The 21871-nt window shown below is 38.7% G+C and overlaps 1 protein-coding gene across 1 annotated transcript; it reads right to left on the bottom strand.

The window, feature by feature from the left end:
- Nucleotides 1-2267: 2267 nt before the first annotated feature.
- On the bottom strand, nucleotides 2268-21285 carry nkain1 (Sodium/potassium transporting ATPase interacting 1cting 1). Its single transcript, NM_001079128.1, is given in 7 exon segments — nucleotides 2268-5568; nucleotides 6068-6149; nucleotides 7360-7420; nucleotides 7978-8175; nucleotides 8748-8828; nucleotides 10171-10308; nucleotides 21013-21285. Coding segments are annotated over 7 exon segments (624 nt in total). The 5' UTR covers nucleotides 21067-21285; the 3' UTR covers nucleotides 2268-5558.
- Between the last annotated feature and the right edge of the window lie 586 nt (nucleotides 21286-21871).

Raw genomic sequence — 21871 nt, 5'->3', positions numbered from 1 at the left:
AAATCAGCCCCTTAGTGTTGTTTCTTAAAAAATAGTGCTGGACTGTGCTGGTTAAAATGACGAGTAGTTAAACATTTCTCATAAACACTTCTTTTTCAATTGGAAATTTTCATCATGCATCGTAAATCATTTAACCTGTGGTGCAATACCAATGAGTATTTTAGTTGCATTTGTTCCACTGCAACAAGATTTCAATCCACCCTGTTTGTTTGTGTATAGTTGTACCCAGGGGACAGGAGGGCTTGATGTATGCAACTTTTTATGTTACAGCACTGCAGAATAGGTTGGTCCTTTCTAAATACAGTTTAATGATAATACTAAAAATATATGTTTAGTGTTAATGTATCATAGTTCAGACCAGCAAGCCAGACTGAAATGCATGATGAAAAGGAATAGGTATGCAAAACAAATAGGTACAAGGGAATCTATTGACTGAATAATAAAATGTAGTACCTAATACTTATCATCTTAACGCTAATTTTATATTTAACTTTTATTTTCAGTGCTGGTATGATTAATCTCAAAATTGAAAAATATTGTCTGAATCTTTATTCCCCACTGGCAGTTTGGAGCGGAACACATTTTGCATTGGCACATATACCTGTATTGATAAATTTAGTAAAACACTTTCCTCGCTGATGGTGATAAAAGTGTTAAATCTGCCCCAAAGTGTTGCTGGCTGTACTATTTACTAACCAAAAATGGAGCCAAAGGAAAATGAGTAGGTGTGTTTTCAAAGCATAACACAGTGTCCATGCAAGCAGACCCATTTATTTCCCATTGGTTCCTACTGACCCTCTTTCTAGCTAGGGAATCAGAAGTTGTTTAAATTACAGTGGTTAAAAAAACAAGCTATTTGATTTTTAAAGCTGTAAAAACAATAAATGTATAATACAGGCATACTTTGTTTCAGACTTATTATGCCCTGCAGACATCAGTATGTCATATATTAAAATATAGCATATTTTGCCCTTTTTGCGTAGAATGCTTTTGTGGCAAAATGTCCTTATAAATGATATTCGTCTGTTGCCAACAGTAAGACTTGATTATTGTCTCTTGGGGGGAACAATTCACTTAAAATAAGAAAAGCATGAGCATAAAGTTGCCAGTATTCCACCCTTCTTATTTTTCTGATGGTACTGTTTGACTCACAGTGTTCTAGTATCTCCCTTTAAAAGGAACAGTTAAGTGTAAAACTAAAACTGGGCAAAATGATAGGCAGTGCAAAATAAAAAATGTTTTCAATATATTTAGTTAGCCAGAAAATGTAACCTATAAAGGCTGGAGTAAACAGATGTCTAACGTAATAGCCAAAACACAACTTCCTCCACTGCATTTCCTTAACCTATTATTTAGGAGCCACAAGGGATATAACTGTTTAGCTAGATCAGGGGTCCTCAAACTACGGCAGTTTTAGGCATAAATGAGTTGCAGGCAGTCTCTTCCTCTGTCTACTACTGTGTCGGTGTTCTGCTCTGCCCAGCGCATCACCGCATCGCATGTAACGCCGTGACGCGCTGGGCAGAGCAGAACGACGAAACAGGAGTAGACCGCCCCCCCAACAGTGTGAGGGGCCGTGAACCGGCCCCCTGTCCAAAATGTTTGAGGACCCCTGAGCTAGCAAATCTGTCAAATTATCGTAAGGTTAGTGGGCACCGAACATCGAACATATATCAATTTTTATCCAATATCAGTCAGCAAATCCATCGGGCAGGTTTGAAAATTTTTGGCGTTAGCAATAAAATTTGCCCATTGTTCAGTTGTTTGCAGGACCAAGCAGGTGGTTTTCCTAACTTCAGCTAGACAATAAATAAAATAGTCGTTTTCATTGATGGACAAACCACACTTTTAAATGATTGTTTCAGAATAAGTTTGGTCCTACAATCTTAACATGTATGTCCAACAGGTTAGAGAGATGCAAAGGAAAAAAAAGTTGTGTTCTGACTATTACAGTAGACATCTGTTCACTCCAGCCTTTATAGATTACATTTTTGGCTAACTAATTATATTGAAAACATTTTCTACCCAGTTTTATTTTTTTCAAAAGTTCCTTTAAGAAGTAAAATAGTAATTATTATCTGAGATAAAAAAAAAAGTGAGGGACAAATAAAAATGGTGATAATGATTTTAGGCAATAACTCCTGTTATTTCTTATCAACATTTAGTGAATAGACCCACTGGCCTCTCATGCACAGTTACATTACAGCATGCTGGGGGAAAAAAAAATCAGAAATACAAATAAAGGACATGGTGCTAGGCAGAAGTACTTTTTTTTTTTTTTAAATTTTCACATTTTGAACCAGCACCCACTTAGTGAAAAAGTCTAATGCTCCTTATAATATCTCATAGTCACTTTTGAGCATATAACAATATGTAAAATATTGTGCAGAACTGTGCTGAAATCCATTAGGTTCAGCAGCCCACAACACATCTTTCACAAAGTTGGAGGGCAATGGTGAAAGGCAAGGAAACCTACTGGTAAACTAATCAAGCTGTGCTGTGATATATTACATGTGATAACACATATTACATGTGATAACCAGGATATTTTTGAGCTTTGAGTGTCACCCTGGAACTTGTTTATTAAACACTGGACAATATTAATCTATAGCAACCAATAAGCAATTAGCTTTTATCACAGTCCTGCAAGTAAAATACTTAAAAGGAGGTAGCTGACGGCTTACTGCACTGAGAAAAATTTGCCCACTGTTAATATATTAATCACATCATGTTAATATATCAACCACATCATGTTTGTGGCACAAAAACACTTCCCCCACCCATGATTTATCCACAGACAAACATAAAAAAGTATAACTACAACTAATCATCTAAAAGCCCATGAGTGCAAAAGATCACTTTTTTCTTCCTAATTTCTGGAATACATGGCATGCAATAAGTTTATCAAGGCCATGGGGACTGTTACCTTTGTTTAGTTAATGTCATAGTCTGTTTGGTCTTTTGGGAGCAAAGTTTTTTGATTTCGTCAAAGGTGTTTTATTAAATGAACAGATATGTTAATGACATCCAGATCAGTAAGGTAATAATGTTTGCTATATATGTTTGTTATCGTTAAAATAAATGTTGGCTACATTGCTGGCTATGCAGGAAAATTATCAAGTAATGTCCTTGAGCCAAATAACTGTATCTTCAGGACTCTAGCCCATGAATATAAAATAATACCATAGCAATAAATTAGGCTAGAGGATGAGGCAGGAGCTATTGTGTGAAACCCAGACTGGTTGGAAGAACCTGTCACATATGGTATAGGGTCTGACCTGACAATCCTCACCCATTCTAAGCAAGCTAAATTCATTGTCAATTTCTTTGAATCAGAAAATCCACCTATAGCTTAGGGGTGGTTCTAACATGAGGCAAGGTGAGAGCTATAAAAAGCCACCTCTGGTACTGATCCTGCTCTTTTTGTGTTTATAGAGGCACCACTGCACTAGTGATCCTGCAACCCCTGCCATTGTCCAATTGGAGGAGAGGTAAGCATTGTAAAGGGGGCTCCTGCTATTGCCATTCGTAAGGCTACTGTCACCACATTTGTATATGCATTAACAGGAATGAAATCCACGCGTTGCTGCCCACAGGGTGGATTTCACTCATACGCTCAAGGTGAAACTCTGTAAGGACCAATGTAAGCAGAGAAAATGCTGCATATGACAACAGCCTAAGAAAAACAATCGCCCCATTGTAATAATTTGCAGTTCGGTATATTTAAATACAGGCACAAGGTGAAATGAGTATTTCACTGATAAAAAAAGCTTTTTCAGATTCTGTGAATATTGCCAGCATGTAGATGTTGTTCAACCACTCTTCTCAAAGCCCCTGGCTGACTTAGGATATGAACAGGCATTTGGGCACTGCAGTTAAACTTGCACACACATGCAGGTGCCCATGTTGAATCAGTAAGAACATGTACCTCCAGAACTTAATATATAATTAGAAACCAGTGCAGTCCTAGGCAGGTCTCAAGAAGAAGTTCTCCTAGTATTAAGACACTCACAAATCTATTGTAAATATTTCCATACTTCTGAAACCTCAACAGCAGGACACATATTTTAAACCAGCAGAAGCAGAGTGCTCATAAAGCTCTTAGTATTCATCACATGAGTAGTGCAAAGAACAACTGGCTCCCCATGCTGATGCAAATATTTACCTGTACATGCCAGCCAAAAGCATGGAAATCTTGATGTATGCACAAGTGAATGTTAGAAAATGCTTTAGCTAGAACTTTCAGCAACTATTTGTCTTAATTAAAGTAAAATGTTTTTTTATATGTATCTATAACAGGTGGGGTTTAATGCAACTTTCAGAATTCCTGACAGCAAAAATATTTCAGGGGATTCTGCTAGTTAAAGTACAAATGGAATTTGAGATGAGAGTAATTACTATCTAGCCATTGATCTAAAGTTAGTTTTAAAGAGGGTAAGTTGGCAACCCCAGGGGTTTTGCAGCTTACTGTAAAGTGCTTTTTTCAAAAACTACCTTCTTTAAAGGGTAATTGTGGCATGTGTGGGTTTGTACATCCATTATGTGGAAACCCGTTATCCAGAAAGCTCTGAATCTCCCATAGGCTCCATTCCAATCAAATAATTTTAAATTTCTGTAATAATAAAACAATACCTTGTACTTGATCCCAACTAAGATGTAATGTATCCTTATTGGAGTCAAAACAATCCTATTGGGTTTATTAATGTTTAAATGGTTTTTAGTAGACTTAAGGTATGGACATCCAAACTATGGAAAGATCCCTTATCTGCAAAACCCCTGGTTCCAAACATTCTGGATAACAGGTCCTATACCTGTATCATTTACAACCGGTTTAAACATATCTGAAACTGACAGAACTATGATCATTCTTGATAACATGCCTTAATCAAAAATGTATAGTTGCCACAGCAAAGGATCATGTTAAGGGTTGCTGTTGAAAAGCATGTTCTCAATCAATACGCATTTTAGATTTTTCAACACAGACTTCATTATACAGTGGCATTAACCTACAGTACAATTAAAGTACAATTAAAAATATAGAGCAAACAATTCTAAAATGTCGTTCAGATTCAGCATATGCTGGACCAAGAATTAAAAACATTATTCTTGAAGGGCTTGTTAAAACCAACAAAAAAAAAACTAAAGCCCAGGTGACATCACTCACAAGTGCCAGAAAAAGGTGCTAAGCTCATTTGTAACAGTGATTCGACATCTGGTAAATGCATTTGCAAGGACCTCCAGGTATTAGGGGTAGCAACTATGCGTATTTGGGCTGCTGGATGTAATGAGGTTTTTTGTGGACATATCCATATCTGCTTGAATATTTTCTAAGAACAAGTATTAATAGTAACTTTCTTTAAAACTCAGTTACACAACTGTAAGAAGATGCTTTCAAATATCAGTACAACTGCCTTTTTGTATTAAGGCTTTTGACCACTTATCAGAAATAATGACATAAAAGAAATTTCTGTATCAAAACCAAAGGCTCAGAGTAAACAGTAGTGTGGGTGTGTTTCCTTCAAAGGGTCCGCTGTATAGTTTAGGCTCAGCAGAGCCTTTTAGCCAGGCCTGTGAAAGAAACAAGAATGCACAGGGTTAATTGCATCATTCAATGCATTTCTCATTAGTTGAGCTGTGTAAGGCTTATGCGCATAACCGGTTTAAAGAAAGCCAAAAACAGATTTCATTTATTTATATAAGATAATTGGGCTGCAACCTTACCACTTTAATACTAGCCCTATATGAAATCCACATAGAGCAGGGATCTGGTGTGAGTACTTGAGTACCAGTTGTCAGAAGTGGTTAATGGTACTGCTTACCAATTTAGCAGTACAAAACTACTGATACAAGTGCCAACTCACTTGTGTGTCTAGGGGTACAATCCCTACACCAGTCAAGTAGGGGAGCACGTGGGCAGGGATGAAGCTGGTAGAGTGCCTTGGGTGCCAATACTATTTGGCTCTTCTTTGATTCTTAGACTAAACAGTCCTTTTGTGTATCTCTTCCTGACTGTGTGCTGCTTTATATAAGTTAATGGCACCAGAGGGAGGCAGATTAAGTGACTCACTTGTACAGTGGCTGCAACTGGAGGTGCGATGTCTTCATAGGAGCCTGATATCCATAGGAATCATATGAACCAATGAAATCAACTATAAAACACAAAGTTATTTTTAGACTTTTTGGGTCCATGTACCCTGTTTGTGGTCCAACATATGTCACTGTCCTCAATTTCAGATAACCAAGTTGCCAATATATTAACAGGTTAACTAACTATAATTAATAATTTAATCAAACATATATTCCATAAACAAATTACTTATATCAAATTATCCAGTGTGCCCATCCATACCCACTACTGGTATGAAAGTCTGATTAGACAATATTAGATTCCTCAGACTGATTGCTTTAAAATAGGGAGTTGTGATTTTATTTACATTAGCTTTGGTGCAATCACCTCCTCTTGTTGTCTGTTCAATTTGTTACTTGGTTGTCAGGAGAAAGGTACAGTATAGCATACTGTATTGTATCTCACACATACCAAGATTATAAAATCCTAAGTCAGGACAATTCAGTCCACACCTTAATTCTCCTGGTCCACCTAGTTAACTGGGCACACCCACAATCAGTCATAAAATCCACCCCCACATTCCACTAAGCTGCATCCCTTTGGGGTTCTGTGACCCAGAACTATCCCATTAACATCAGGATCACTTTTGTTGTTCAAAAATCGGTAATTAGATGGATAGAGTTTCATCTCTTTGTGCCACTAGGGAATTATACTATCCAGACGCAATAGTCAAATTCATTTTCGAGCCCCATAATATTTCAGCCTGTTTCAGCCATGGGCACTCTTTTAATTTGATGTGCGCAGTGCTTGCATCTTGGTATGTTGAGAATAAGTCTTCTGCAGTGGTGTTGAGGCCATAGAACTATTGCCCATAAAAACATAATGGTTAATGTACCGGGTAAATCATTGGACCTCATGTGAGAAAATAGCAAACAACAAAAGTCTAGTGTTTACTGTGGTCATAAGTATGCCAAGCAGAATAAAGAGCTGCATACTACATAATAATTCAGCCACATGTGGAGTAGCAAAGCTCTTTCAAATAATAAATAAGTGGCATCTTTACCTAAGAAGTATATAGCCAGACTGCATAAAGTGTTTAAGATATATTAGGAGATATCAGAAATGTATATCTGTGACTACATTTTTTCCCAGTCATTTTCCATATCCTGCCAGCTATTCACCATTACCCAAAAAGACAAGGTTAAAGAACAATTACAAATATAGACTTTTAGAAAAAAGTAATGCTTAAATGATGGTGCACAAAGGAAGTGTCAGAGAAAGAAGGTACTCACAGCTGTCTTCTTCATCCATGAAAACTTTGCTGACATAGCAAGCATAGACAAAACCAAAGAGCTGAGAAAGAAGAATATGGGTTAGATAGTTAAAATAGTGCCCAGGTGAGAAATAAACAAGTACCTGAACAAGAACACTTTCCCTTTCCTAATTAAAACTAATTATCAGATGACCCATTCTTGATTACTCACTAGCAAGTTAAAAGGTTTTCACATGCATCTACCAATCTACCATTGTTTTAACCATCAAATGCTCATAAAGTATATAGAATGACTATATAGTATTGAATGTTGTTGAACCAATAATTGCATACATGAATCAATTATTGCATAAAAACAAACAACATGTCCACTTAATCAATAACACTTATATAACAGCAATGGAATATCTTTTATAATCATATAATAATGATTTTACTCTGGGAGGTTACATGTTCTCCTTTTGTTTTAGATATTATATTGTGTGTGCTTGTGCATTGGATGAACCTTCATTCAGTTGAACTGCCGATTTATAAAAGATAACTATTTTTTGTGATTCATTTTGTAAAGCTCTTCTTGAAATGTCAACTTTAGTAGGAGACAGTCAAATTTTTTTAAAAGTGTCTTTTATCAACTCACCGCCAGGAAGATTTGTAGAGCACTACTTAAAGCTTCTATGTATGGATAGTCCAGGAGACAGCCAGTCACTGTCACCATGTGATGATCTGCCAGTGGTAGAGGAGGGCCACGCACTGGGGTCACCAAGCAGCCTGGCCCATTCTCCATCCACCAAGACCGATGCATGGAGGTATTAAAGTTCATGATCAGGTCCCTGTGCTAAAAGATACAAAAATCAAGAATTACCTTTTGGATAAAATATAACAATAAGGCATATATGACCATGAGCAATCACTACATCTTGATATGAATTTTGTGACTTTTCCCAAACTATTCAGTAACAGTAGCACTGGTGATATGTGAATTGCCCAAAAAGAAGTAAGTAGGTATGGGCAAAAAAAGAAGTGAAAAGACTGAAGTTCTACTGTACAGCGCTGCATACATAAGTAGCGCTTTATAAATAAAGATATACATACATACAAGTAAATAAATCAATAAATTGGGGATTCCACTACAGTCAGGGAGGCCAGAAGTGCCCCCTGGTTGAAAGAATTTTATAAACAGCTCTTAATGCTTATATGGAGGACTAGGGCAGCCTTTAAGTATGTTGTTTTATAATATAACTTATTTTAGGCATATTGATATAGAATAAATATTTTTTTTTTATGATCATGCTAGTGTGCCCTTTATACACCTGTTAAAGATCAGCCCAAAAATAATGTTACTGACACTCCTAGTAGAGGTTCTCCCTCAATGTATGATATATATATATATATAAGAAGTATTCTTACCTGTGAGAAATGTCCCACTTCCAGATAGAAACATATAATAAAAGCATTCCAGGCCACCCATAATGCCAGCCATATGGAATACTACAACAAAATCACAGAAAAAATATAACTGTTATAAGGACCGTAAAAGTACAAGTTAACACTATAAGCCTTACCAAAAGAAGCTATAATATAGATCAGTGCTGTCGAACTGCGGGCCCATGGCCCTCCTCTGTGTGGCTTTCCATCTGTCTGGCTGTTTAAATGGTATCACTACTGAGATTAACTGGCCCTCCTGTATTGTTCACACCATAGATTCAGGCTGTGAGCCTCTGTATTGTTCACACCTGTAAGCCTCTCCATTGTTCACACCTCAGATCTATATTGCCTGTGCGTGCCATTCTCTGCCTGCCCTGTGCTGCCTGTGTGTGACATACTCTGCTTGCCCTATGCTGCCTGTGTGTGCCATACTCTGCCTGTCCTTTCCTGCCTGTGTGTGCCATACTCTGTTGTGGGAGGTGAACCTGGCAGGGGTTTGTTTTGGGTGTTAGCATTTGGACTCTCCACAGGGAGGAGGAGGCATATAGATTTAAGGGTATGTCTTAATATGACATAATATACTGTAATTCTTTCACATATGAGTGATGGATGATATCCCTGCAGTGGGCACCAACCATTTATTTTTTTTGGTGTGCTACCACCAAGTCTGGACTGGAAGTCAAAATAGGTTCTGTCATTTCAAGTACCCAGAGGCCCAAACATCCCCCTCCAGCCCACAAAATAGTAACTGTCTATAGCATCTTACAGCAGCCTTTCTGGCATTTGCTAAAACCCACAGATTTCCAGTCCGAGCCTGGCTACCACCATTAATGTGGCTATGGTCTAAAAAATGTTTGTGTTAATATAGACATGGGTTAGAGTGGTTGTGGTTTAAAAAGTGAATGACCAAAATTGAACAGCACTAATAAAGATAATTCTACTTGAATAAAAGAAATATAATACGTGAATAAAATACATATTCCTCCTGATAAAGAATAAAGGGCACATCTACGAATGCAAGTGCAGTGTATAAGGTAACATTTTGGAAGCAATTTCCTGTTTTTTTTTCTCACACTTTGATTTTCATCTTGACAAATGGGACACAAATGTATCTAAAGTTTACATAATTTGCAGGGTTTTGCATTATATAGATATTTGGACATGATGCACTGGGCGCAAGTCTGTTGTTGCTCCCACACAGCCCACAGAGGGAAACCTGGAATCACCACCGGCTGAAGCCCCAGGGTTTACTTGGGTCAATAGGTGCACTTGTGTGTGAAGAAGATGAGTGACAGATGCACTGATGCTGAGCGCAACTAGAGGGTAGTGCAAAACGCATCTTTTGTCTCAAGTACCTCTAATGAATAGAACCAATGTATGGAAATATTGCTGTAGGTTAACTCACCAGTATAAGATACCTGGATCTGTAATGAAGAGTCCCCAGTATTCCCAGAATCACCACCATAATATGAAGGAAGTTTGCTAATATGGGAGCCCATTGATAACCAAGGAAGTCAAAGATTTGTCTCTGCAAGGCAGCAGCCTGAAATAAAAAAATATATATTTTACATTTTGCCAAAAACAAAAGTGTTCTTTGCATCCCACATTCAGCACCTAGTGAAGGGTTAATGGTATGGACCTTCACCTGGTAGGAGACAGAACTTTGCAGTTTTTCAGCCGTGTTAACTTTAAGAGCTGAAACTCAATCTTTTAACTGGAAATATGGTTCTTCTAGTGTAGACAGTGTAAACGTCATGGCGCCGAGAAAGTTAGCATAGGGTGAGCATTAGGTTGGCTATCAGAAGTGGTGCATGGCTCAGAAATGCCTCCATACACACAACCATTATGGCACCTGGCTCAGCCTGAAGAATGTTGTCTGGTTCCTGAAGATAGAGGATTTTCTTTCTGGGGTATGGTATTTATATATTTTTATGCACCATGTTTATTTAGGAAACATGCAAACGCCTCATATGTTTCATGCCTTTAGAAATATACAAGCAACAGACCAACTTATATTTAAGGATATCTTAGCCAATAAGAACACAAAATCAATGAACCAATAGAATAAAGTAAGAAATTAACTTGATGTGCTGTGTAGAGTGCAAAATAAAAACCCCACAAATCTCTACAAATAGGCATGGAAACAGAGGGCTTTGAACATTTTTTTTTACACTTGTCTGTCTATGGGTTTTGTCCTGTGAGGGCTACCGAGTTTGCTGTGTGCACTGATCCACTTTCCTTAGCTGAGGGTCTGGGCACTTGAAGCCACAAGTTTACTGGTGAAAATATTTTATATCATATATAAATCCAGTTATATTCATTATATTATATTGAATAAAACTTGCTTTAGACCAGCCTGTGTATGTCTACTACTACTTTTATTTGAAATAAAACATATTGAAATAAAACTTGCTTTAGACTTCCTTTGTGATGTTTCAGTAGATATCTTAAAAAGTTGATGCTAGAACAATGGAACTTTAAACAGTGGGAATAAGAGCCCTGTGGCTAAGGCCATGGGCACACAGAGCAGACAGTATTTTTTCTGCAGGCTGAGATAAGTGGATCTGGTCCCTTCCACACCTCTGTTCCACTTCCACTTAAGTGCAGTTACATGGAACAAAGAGGAAGTCAACCAAAAAAGGCAAAAACAGGCATTTTTGAGGCAACCTCCACTGTACTACTGATTTGACCTAGCAAGCCAAGCAAGATGCAACCATTTGTAACCGAGATTTAGAAGCACGGATTCAAGATAAGTTTTTCAGATTTTTAGTGTGAAATAGGTTAGGTGTCAAAGAACATTATACAAATTTGTACTTAGGTCACCCCTATTTCCATTTAATAAAAAAAATGAAAATGTTAGCATGTGATACTTTGTGGCTACTGTCGCTGCTGCTGTCACACTGCTGTTTTTCTTAAGCCAATAGCTGCAGATGGGGCCTCTGCTTGGGGCCAATTTTCCCTGGGGGCTGCCCAACTGAAACGGACTGTAGGGAGCTTTAATCCAATTGGTATGATCCTATCATTCCATCATAAGCCAGTAGGATGCAAAGAAAAGAAGAAATGCATATTTAGTTTATTTTCTTCTGCCAGTACAACATTTCTCTCCAAAATAAATGATGTACATTTGCCTTTTTCTTAACGCTTTGTATTAACATTGCCTGCTGGGGGTGGGGGGGAGCAAGGAGGCATTTATTGATTCTAATGTTTTTTTTTACTTGATCCTTCATGTAGTACTGGGGGAGGTCCAGGATGTTCGCTATGTGCTACCTTATGGCAAATTAAAGTGACATAATTAGAAAAACTACTCAGTCACAGCAAGCACAGCTAAATGCCTCATAAATAGCTTTGCCGATAACATAAAATATTTACGGGTCATACTCGCAGGACCTAAAAGAATTCTATTGATTTATTGACCATTCATTTGTAGAGAAGCACACCTTTGAGTCTGTCACCAAAATACACTCACAGATACACTCACAAGTAACCTATTCCTAGGCAGCATTGTGAAGATTCATTCAAAATGCTTCTATTAATGTGAAAAATACTGCTTTTAATGGCTGATGAAAAATAAGAGGGATGTATTTTTGGGCCCATGTTGTCCTGTAAACCTCCACAGTACAGCTTTTCATTTAGCTGTGAACAGCAAACTAACTCTCTAGAGAAAACATTAGAATTCAGTTAACCTGGGGCCAAGTGCTAGAGCGCTAAGGGGTGCAAACATGGGCACATACAATTTGTTTTGTTTTCTGATGTCATAACACTTTCATGTTTTGAAATCATGAAAACAGTCATGATTAGCAGTTAAAAGAGACTGATAGAAAAGGTTAGCATCTTTTTTTATTACTTTTAATTCAAAACAAACAAAATAAAACAAGTCAAAATAAAAAGAGTTGTTGGATATACATTGCCTTTTTGTTTGTGTACAGTCATTAGCAAGTTTATATAGAGAAAAGGGCAACATTGCCATAAAATACAGTCAAAGAAATAATAGTAGTAATGGGGAATGTCCTTGTAGTCCAAGAAGTCTAGCCAGCATTGCCAACTCTGGTCAAATTTTTGAGGTATATCTGTTTTGGTATATGCCAAGCATGCGAGATGTGAGGTGTTCCCACAGAAGTGTTATTCACGTGCCATTAGTGGGGGGGGGGGGGTCCCACGAGAGCCATGTAAGGGCAATATATTTGCGGGCTAAGAATAGTGATTACCTTATTGATATTCGAGTTTAGTGGGATCTAGTAAGGTGAGTTATAATGCCCAATAGGCATTTCTTGGGGTATGCATGCACTGAGATTGCAGTGACCATAGAAAGTACTCTGCAACTACCTGGCAATACCACATGAAACGTAAAAAATCAGCACCCAGCAATTTGACATTTTGGGAAGCAGTCGTTGGGCCATATTTTAGCTTTATACTGTACATGCGCACAGGGGTAACATATGCTTGATGTAGACTAAGGGGCACATTTACTAACCCACGAACGGGCCGAATGCGTCCGATTGCGTTTTTTTCGTAATGATCGGTATTTGGCAATTTTTCGGAAAATTATTGTGACTTTTTCGTTGCCATTCCAAAAGTTGCGCAAAATGTTGTGATTTTTTCGTAGCGTTCGGATTCATTCAAGCTTCAGTATGGTGACTTCTCTTGGGCCAGGTTGGAGCTGCAGGGTGCCATTGAGTCCTATGGGAGGCTTCCAAAATCATGCTAAGTCTGAAAATACGAAAAAGTCGCGACAAGATACGAGCGAATCGTAATGGCTACGAAAAACTCACGTTTTTCGCGCAAATCGTATTGGTAACGAAAAAGTCGCGACAATTTCCGAAAAGTCGTAAAGGCGCCGAAAAAAATCGCAAAAAATACGAAAAAGTCGCAAAATGTTCGTTTTCCAATCGGAATTTTTCCAATTTGGAAAGTGTTTAGGAGAATCTGTTCCTAAGAGATACCAAACTAGGAACATCCAAAGCTTTCTCCTAGTCATCATCTAAATCTGAGATATGTTGCTCTCATTTATTTCTAAAATCACCTATGGTCTGTTTTCTATTTTTAAGTAGGGTAGAATAGATCCAAAGCAATGGTTTGGTTCTGCACATATTCGCTAAGTAATCTAGTATGTTTTCCACCGAGGATTTAGTTATTGGTACAGGGAGTATTGGACATTGGGCCTTAAGTGCACATTTAAGTTGGTAGTATTGCAGCCAGGCATTTGGGGTTACATCAGTCGTCTCTAACCTGATCAAAGGATTTGAATACCACATCTACAGATCATCAGCTATTTGTATTGCTTGTGGTTGCCAAAAGCATTGCAGGTCCAGATTATTTAAGTATACCATCTTATTGTTTTCCCATGGTGGGGTGTTCGGGGAGACTCCCTGATACTGAAAAATTATCCCAGTTATTTAAAGGGGCATGCAAAGTTATCCAGGGTTTCCAAAAACATTTGAGGGGGTGCAGCATCTTGACCCCAGCAGGTGCTAAGAACATTGTAGGAGACATCTGTTTTATTACATCTCCATACTAATAAGTGCTGCAATTGTGAAGCCAAATAGTTTGATCTCCAATCTGGGAGAGCCACTCCACCTTGGAATCTAGCTAGTTGCATTGTTGAGTATAACAGGCTGGTACGCTTCCATGCCCATATAAACATCTTGGTGACAGAGTCTAGTCAAGAGAATAATTTCTTAGGTATTTTAACTAGGGAGTTTGTTAATACATATAAAAGTTAGTAAAAAATTTTACATATGGCTGCTCTGCTCAGTGGTGTCAAAGGTAGTGCTTTCCATGCTGTCATTTGATTAGTGATTTTGGTAAGGATGGGATGTAAATTATTCTTTAGATTTTGCTGGTAATCTTTAGAGAAGGAGATGCAAAGTTACTGGAAGTCTCTGACCCATTGAAGGGGCTGGTTGGGCAGTTTGTGATGAGGCGCTGCAGCTTCTAGTGGGAATATATGTGATTTACCCCAGTTTATCAGAAGGCCATAGCTTGTACCCATGCTATAAATTTACTACCAAAGTCATACCTGTTAAGGGTACAAGTGACATTCAAGGCTGTTTACACACAAATTGGATGAAGAACTTTCACATATAAAATAGCACTGTTGTTGATATGCAGCATGCGCTGACTGAGATTCAAAATTAGCCCTGGCAATTCAATTACTCAGAGGCCCAAACAGCACCTCACCAGCCTACTAAATAGTGACTGTCTGTGGCATCTTACAGCAACCCCTCTGGCATTTGCCAGAATGTAAAGATTGCCACTCCAGGCCTGCTGTGCAGTATCTTATATGCAGATACTGGACAAATGGATATTATATTATGGATACATATAATGGATAAAATATCAGTTTATCTGGCCTTTTAAATGAAACAGGGCTGCTGGTCTTGAGCACTGCACTCCTATGCAGTATAATTACTAAAACCACAAGTTAATTTGTGGGTTTGTTTGTTTTTTTAAAATGTAGTACATTTTTGGGCATGCTGCTAGTGTCTTGTGTCTTTTATATACAGTTATGCCCATGATCTGCCACACACTGAACCTGCTAAGTCCTACCCTATTTCTGGTTTGTGATGCGGGACAGTTTTTCAAAAATAGATTTCAGATTCTGGTAACCCTGACCAGGGTCAGGGTACACTTACACCCCATTATAATATAAAAAAAACTTTACATGAATAAGAAAAAACAAAGACTTTGAGGTTGATTTAGAAAAAATTGAAGTTGGCCATACACAGGCAGATTTCAGCTGCTGATTTGAGTCCTTTAGACCAATTTGGCAGCTTATCTGCCGTATGGGGACCCCCGACAGCCTTACCCAACTGATATCTGGCCAACAATCTGCTAGGTGTCAATTAGGCAGGTTTGATTTCCTAGTTGTATTGGGGACTGCATTGGCTCATGGATGTGGTGGTTATGTACAAATATTCCAGACATAAATGCTAGAGTACTAAAGATACAAAGTACAGAACACAGCCCTGGGGGTCACAAGGTAGCCCAGATCGTAATGGGCTACAGGACCAGAAGTAGGGGTAGGCAAAAGAGGCACCTGCCTAGGGTGCAACACTGGAGGGGCACCAGGCTAGTAACTCATCTTTCACCTACCACTAGTTCCAGGCCATTTGCCACCACTGCATTGCGCCCCTTCAGCAGCCTTGCCGCCCCTTGCTTGTGCGCATCGTAGCATTGTATCCTTGTCGGCCTGTTTGCCTTGGGTGCCCAGAACTGATGGAATGTGGTGAGAACAGGGCCCTTTAGCACCACGTGCTCTCTAGCGCTCCTTAACTTGTGCATCTATGTGCCAACATGCCATTCAGGAGCACAAAGACCTATGCCACAGTGGAGGAAAGCCACACAAACATGGGGAAAACATACATACTCTGTGCACATACTAAAATTTACTAAAACTCTAACATTTCTCATTTTTTCTTCATTTTAAGAACTTGGAATTTGGATTTTTAGCCATTTGGACGCATAGTACATCCTGAAAAAGTTGCAACTTTTAGCACTAAAAATTCAAATCAGAAAATGGCCCCCATAGTGTCAAGATCAAGCCCTAGACTCCAGCGATGAGTAGGAGCATTAATGATGTGTTAGCAGCTGTCATCCAGTAGCCTAGTCACACTAATATGCTATTTACAAATTTGCCTTCTTAGCTGTCTTATGTTCTTTGATTTGCATGCTGCCCACTCTCATGGGCAAAGATAGAAGCATTACAGAAGGAGTTGGGGAGTTAGATACCAGTTGTTTTAATGTCTCCTGTGTTGTCCTGTGGCTGTTAAGTATTCTTGAGTGAAGTTTTACAGTGGTAGGCAATTTTTAATCCAGGCCTAGAGTACATACTAGTAATAGGTTTTCTCTATTGTATGACAGTACAATAGAGAAAAGCAATACACTGTTGAATTTTTGCATTTATGTGTATTAGTGGGATCTGCCCTATTGCTTGAAAGTACTTCAGTTTTAATCAGCAAAAGAAACCTTCAGTCATATGCAGTTTTATCAGCATAAAGGTCAATTATGTGAATGAAACTAGACCATTACAAATGGTTTTCATTACTGCACACTCACTATGCCATAATGTCATAACCCTTTTGCAAATATAGATAGATTGTGCTGTTAATAAAATAATAAATTAATGGGTGCCAGGAATTCTTAGAAGATATATTTAAGGTGTATTTATTTATGCAGCAACTGAAAGGTAACAAGTAAATTAACCAAGTTGAGTAATACAGTGATAATGCAATACTATGAGCAGTCAGGCAAGATGATCATAAAACAGCAGGCAACAGTGTTGGACTGGGACCCCAGGGGCCCACCAGAAAACCTTATACCATAGGCCCACTCTCCAAACTATTTTTCCTCCTTTCCTCACCCAACCTCTTTATTCTCCTAGTCTCTTTTATTTACTGAACATGCTAGCATCTATTCTTCCCTCTATTTCTCCTCTTCATTTCCATTTAGAAATAGGTAATGACCATATAGCAGGCCATTTGGTAAAGGGCAGGAGGGCCCACTGACACCTGGGCCCACCGGGAGATTTCCTGGTATCCTGGTGGGCCAGTCCGGCACTGGCAGGCAATAATTAAATATAACCTTTTACAATTCTCTGTGGTCTCACCCAACCAGGTATGATGATAGACACCGTAGAACAGGGATCCTCTCTATAGAGAAACTACCTCCTTATTACTGAAGCATCTATGCTGGGTTACCAGGCCTCTACCTTTGTACAACCATAGTTGTAACCCACTAATCTGTTTGGGCTGCTTGGCTACCCTGACTGGCACTAAGGGGTGCTGACCCACTCCTATAACAAGCTGGCTAATCCTAGCCAGAACTAAGAGAGGGTCCCCCTGAGGGTTTAACCCTATATACAAGTTAATGATCTTTTCTTTCCCAATGGCTGTCTGTAGATCTCAAGAGGAAGTACAACTCCTCATTCTCTCCTGTAATACTTTGCAAGATACCATTCTTTCCCCAGAGACAGGAGATGTCAGTCTTTTAAACTATTCACAGAAAGGTGTTATTTGATACATGAATTAATGATACAGTGTAACCTACTGGCAACATGTAAAATAACTAACAAATGTAATTAATTCAGCAGAATATATAGTATTAGTATTTGGTATGTTTGCTCCAGTTCTTTCAGCCTGCACTTTTTCTGCTGGGTAACAAATAAATAGTATTTTGGAAAACACTCCTATAGTCCGGCATTCAAAACATTACCTGATGACCCTAGCAAAAACAAAAAGGGCTAAAATACAAAACAATGTTGGAATCCTTAAAAAAACATTTTTGGGTGAGATATCAATTGCATGCGGCCTAACAATAATAACAGTACAAAATAGTACGGTAAAATGTTATTTAAAGTGATAGTGACATTTTTTTAATTGATTTTTTTAAGTGCACTTTTTAACAAATAGAGGAAAAGAAGTTAACAGTTCATCACCTAATAAACTTCACAGAGTGATGTAATATGTTTCATCTTAGCCTACTGTGTACATCAGCCAATCTGCTATATTGACTCAAGTCAGCTCTCTTGTAGGCTATTTCAAAGTATTGTGAACCGGCTGTTCTAACTAAATGGAGAAGTAGGGATCGTTTAGGAAGAGAATGTTAGTTCAGGGTTGAGACCAGAGTCTTTTGATAATTGTGTTATCATATTTACCTCAGGACGGCTCTCGGTTGTGAGTTTTCCAGGTAATGGGCCCACGGGTACCACTCAAGTGATGCAAACATTTATCATACTTTATTCTTATAGTATAGGGCAACATCTAACAAACCTATACCTTATATCAGAGCCCCCTATGCAACCACAAATTTATATGCAAGTTGCTACAACTATATATGCAAGTTGCCCTTTTCTTCCTAATTTTCTAACACATGATGACATATATGCAGAATAACATTCCTAGGTGCGGGGTACCAGTGAACATGTGTATCCAGTAACCTGCATGCTGTATGTGGGAAGGCACAGGAACCTAGAAAGAAAAACTTTACTGTGCCACTGTATAATGGGCAAGAATTTGAAAATCGTCAGCCTTTTTTTTTAGCACTTCCAGAAGTGACACAAGGAAGTAGCTGCAACCAATGCTGGTAATTTCTGCATTCTTGCCTGTGCTTCTTGTGCTCAGTGAAGTGGTCCCTGAGAAAACTTGGGGCCACACTGCAGCGGGAGCCCTTCGGAAACAAGCACACATGGTAAGGAAGTGTGATGCTGCTGCTAGGCACCAAGTTTGTTTTTGATTGGCTCCTAATTTAAAGAGCAGGCAGGGGGTATTATGGGGGTAATTTAGTAAGTGCAAGGGAGGTAGCACTATACAAAAAGTGGGTGAAATATGCAATGTGTTTTGCATGCTCTGCACGTCTCTGAATTTCCACAACTCTCTGTGGTCCAAAAGGGTGCCCAGAGACCTGCATTCTCCCCATGAATACAGCACTGCCTGTGTTCGGCAGCACTGTATGCAAGAGGGGTGGGCAAGAGGAGGCATATGGGCATCCCCTCTCGATGATGGCGGTTGCAGGAGACAGTGTAGCCCTATGGCCTTGTGCCATTGAAGCTGCAGTCTGGCCTGAGGTGCAGAGTGCAGCAGGACTCTTGACTGAAGTAATTTTAGAGTAAACACTGAAGGACTTTTGCTCCCCTTCGTGCTTTAGCATGGCCTGGACTGTTTTGCAGCCAACATGGATTTAAATCCTGAGATTGCATACATGGCCAGTAATTGAGTTTTATGATCAAAACTGGCCAAACTGGTTGACCAAATCTCACCGTGTATGGCCACCTTTCACCCGCTGAATTCTGTGATCTCTATAATAACCCTTGATCTGCACCCGTAGAATTACTTTGTATATTATTCCATGTGTGCAAAGTAAAACTATAGTACAGTAAATAGCTCAGTATATTTAGCACTGTTATATAGCAGCATTCTCTTACAGAAATAAGATGCCAGCATCCATCCATAGTCGGTAAAATACCATATAAGTCAGAACTGCATCCTGCTGCCCACAGAGCAAAAGTTTGTCACTAAGTTTTAATGCAGCCTCAGTAGAAATAAAGTTTTGATTTTGTGTATTTGTTTCAATTATATTTTGATTTTACTAAAGTAAACAGGAAGTAGTTTCTGACACAAAAAAACATCCACTATAAAATGTGAACCTTCTGGCACACCATGGTTAAACTAGCTTTGCCAATGCCTAACCTTAGTCTGAGCTTAACACCATACTAGAGAGTTTAGCCAGGTAGAAGAGGTTATATATATGTTCCAGAAACAGGAAAGCCATTGAGATTCACACCAATAAAAAATGTTTCCAGCTGTAGGGTAATTGCCATTGGGATTTAAAAATTCTATTTGTTTAGGTTACTGACTCAGCACCCATTTGAGCACACGTAATCATTCTTGGCTTCTTGAATATGACGGCTATAATTAGGTTTCTAAATGTAAGACAATATTCCTGGGAAATTAGTCGTTCTAGTTCACATAAATGAAATCAAATTAAAGGCAGCTTTATAAACTTGTTCCTAAATAAGTAAGGACCCCAGATATGTGCTATTATTTTCACCTTCTAAAAGGTTTCATTTAGTTTCATCTGATAATATACTCTGCAACTTTACCTTTGTTTACCATTTGTTAAAAATGAAGATGCATTATGAATTCCTAATGCTCTCCTGTTATTAACTGATTAATTGCAATGGCAATAATTTCTGAACAGTTTATATAAATCATTATATATCTAACCCATTCTAAAGGATAATAGGCACCCACATTCTAGAAAGTTTAAATGCTTAAAAGGCAACAATTAACATGCAATTAAATATAAAACCTAATGAGTATAGTTCAGACATTTATCAATGAACTCATATAATCTGAATACAAAGAGATAAATAAATGCACACATTTGCCGGTTTACAGTATGACCTCACATTGATATATACATGGTAATATAAATATTTATCTCCATAGCTCATTTTGCTATCATAAACCTAATGCATGTAGCTGAAGTACAGGGTTCAAGTCCACATATCCACAATGTAATCACACTGCAATGCTAATTACAAAGGTGCAGTCATGTCATACATGCAGCTCAGTGTTTTTTGATGCAAGAGCTTACAATCTAATGTCAGCAAATGCCAGACACCCAAAACTGATTTGCATAGGCATCCTAGTGATTGTGGCAAGAAATACATATCAGTGATAATGTACCCACCCCTTTAATGTCCTAGCAGTCCAATAAAATTGATTATTATTGTTTGCTTTATACTCACCAGCTGTAGGCAACAGATCCCAACCAAGGTACATCGCCCACTGCATCTGCCCATGATGGATAGATTGGATTCTGTAAACACCGACGGTTGGTGGAGACTGATCCTAGTCAGAGGATGAAATCCCCAAAATGTTAGCTCTTCAGCCTAGCATTGTGTGCATCCTTCCTCCATGAAGAAAAAGGGCCTTGTGCTTTATAGGACCATGGCTGGGAATGCCACCCTACAAATCTGCATTCTGTATAAGAGAGGAGGAGCATACAACCTTGTGTGCTCTTTGTGTTGCTCTATTGTGTGTTTTGTGTACGGAGAGAGGAGGCTTGGAGAGGAGTGGCAGGGAGAAGGGACAAGCCACACACCCACCCTTCATAGACCCCCTCCCTCCCCCTGTGTAGTAGGGAGCATGCTATTCTTTGCTTCCTGCTCAGTGTAACTGGGGAGAGGGCTGTCTGTATGCTACAATCCAACCCCCCCTCTTTCCCACCATGAACACTCGAGGGTATATGTAGCAGCTGCTAAATCTCTATTGTTACTCTGCAAAAGAAAGGCAGTGCTGCTGGGTTGGGGATCTGGTCACTGCATCTTTTTATAAACCCATTCTTGTCTGCCCTCTATCATTGCTACAGGGCACACCATCATATTTCTTTTATAATGTATTATCATAAGCTGTTCTTTATTTTAATTGGGGAGGGGGTGAAGTTGAGGGATGTGGAGAATATTGTGCCACAAAATGTACAGCCTGTGTGATAAAATGTTCAGTTAAACTAATATTCCTACCACTGGAGATCTTTAGGTTTTTAACTAGAAGCTTTCAAAATTATGTCCAGGTTGGACCTAATTTTTTTCTAAAAACTACCATGTC

The sequence above is a fragment of the Xenopus tropicalis genome, chromosome 2 (genome assembly GCF_000004195.4).
Source record: "Xenopus tropicalis strain Nigerian chromosome 2, UCB_Xtro_10.0, whole genome shotgun sequence".
NCBI classification, from domain to species: domain Eukaryota; kingdom Metazoa; phylum Chordata; class Amphibia; order Anura; family Pipidae; genus Xenopus; species Xenopus tropicalis.
Note: the sequence above shows the minus strand (reverse complement) of the source record. Positions and strands in the feature narration are given on the sequence as shown.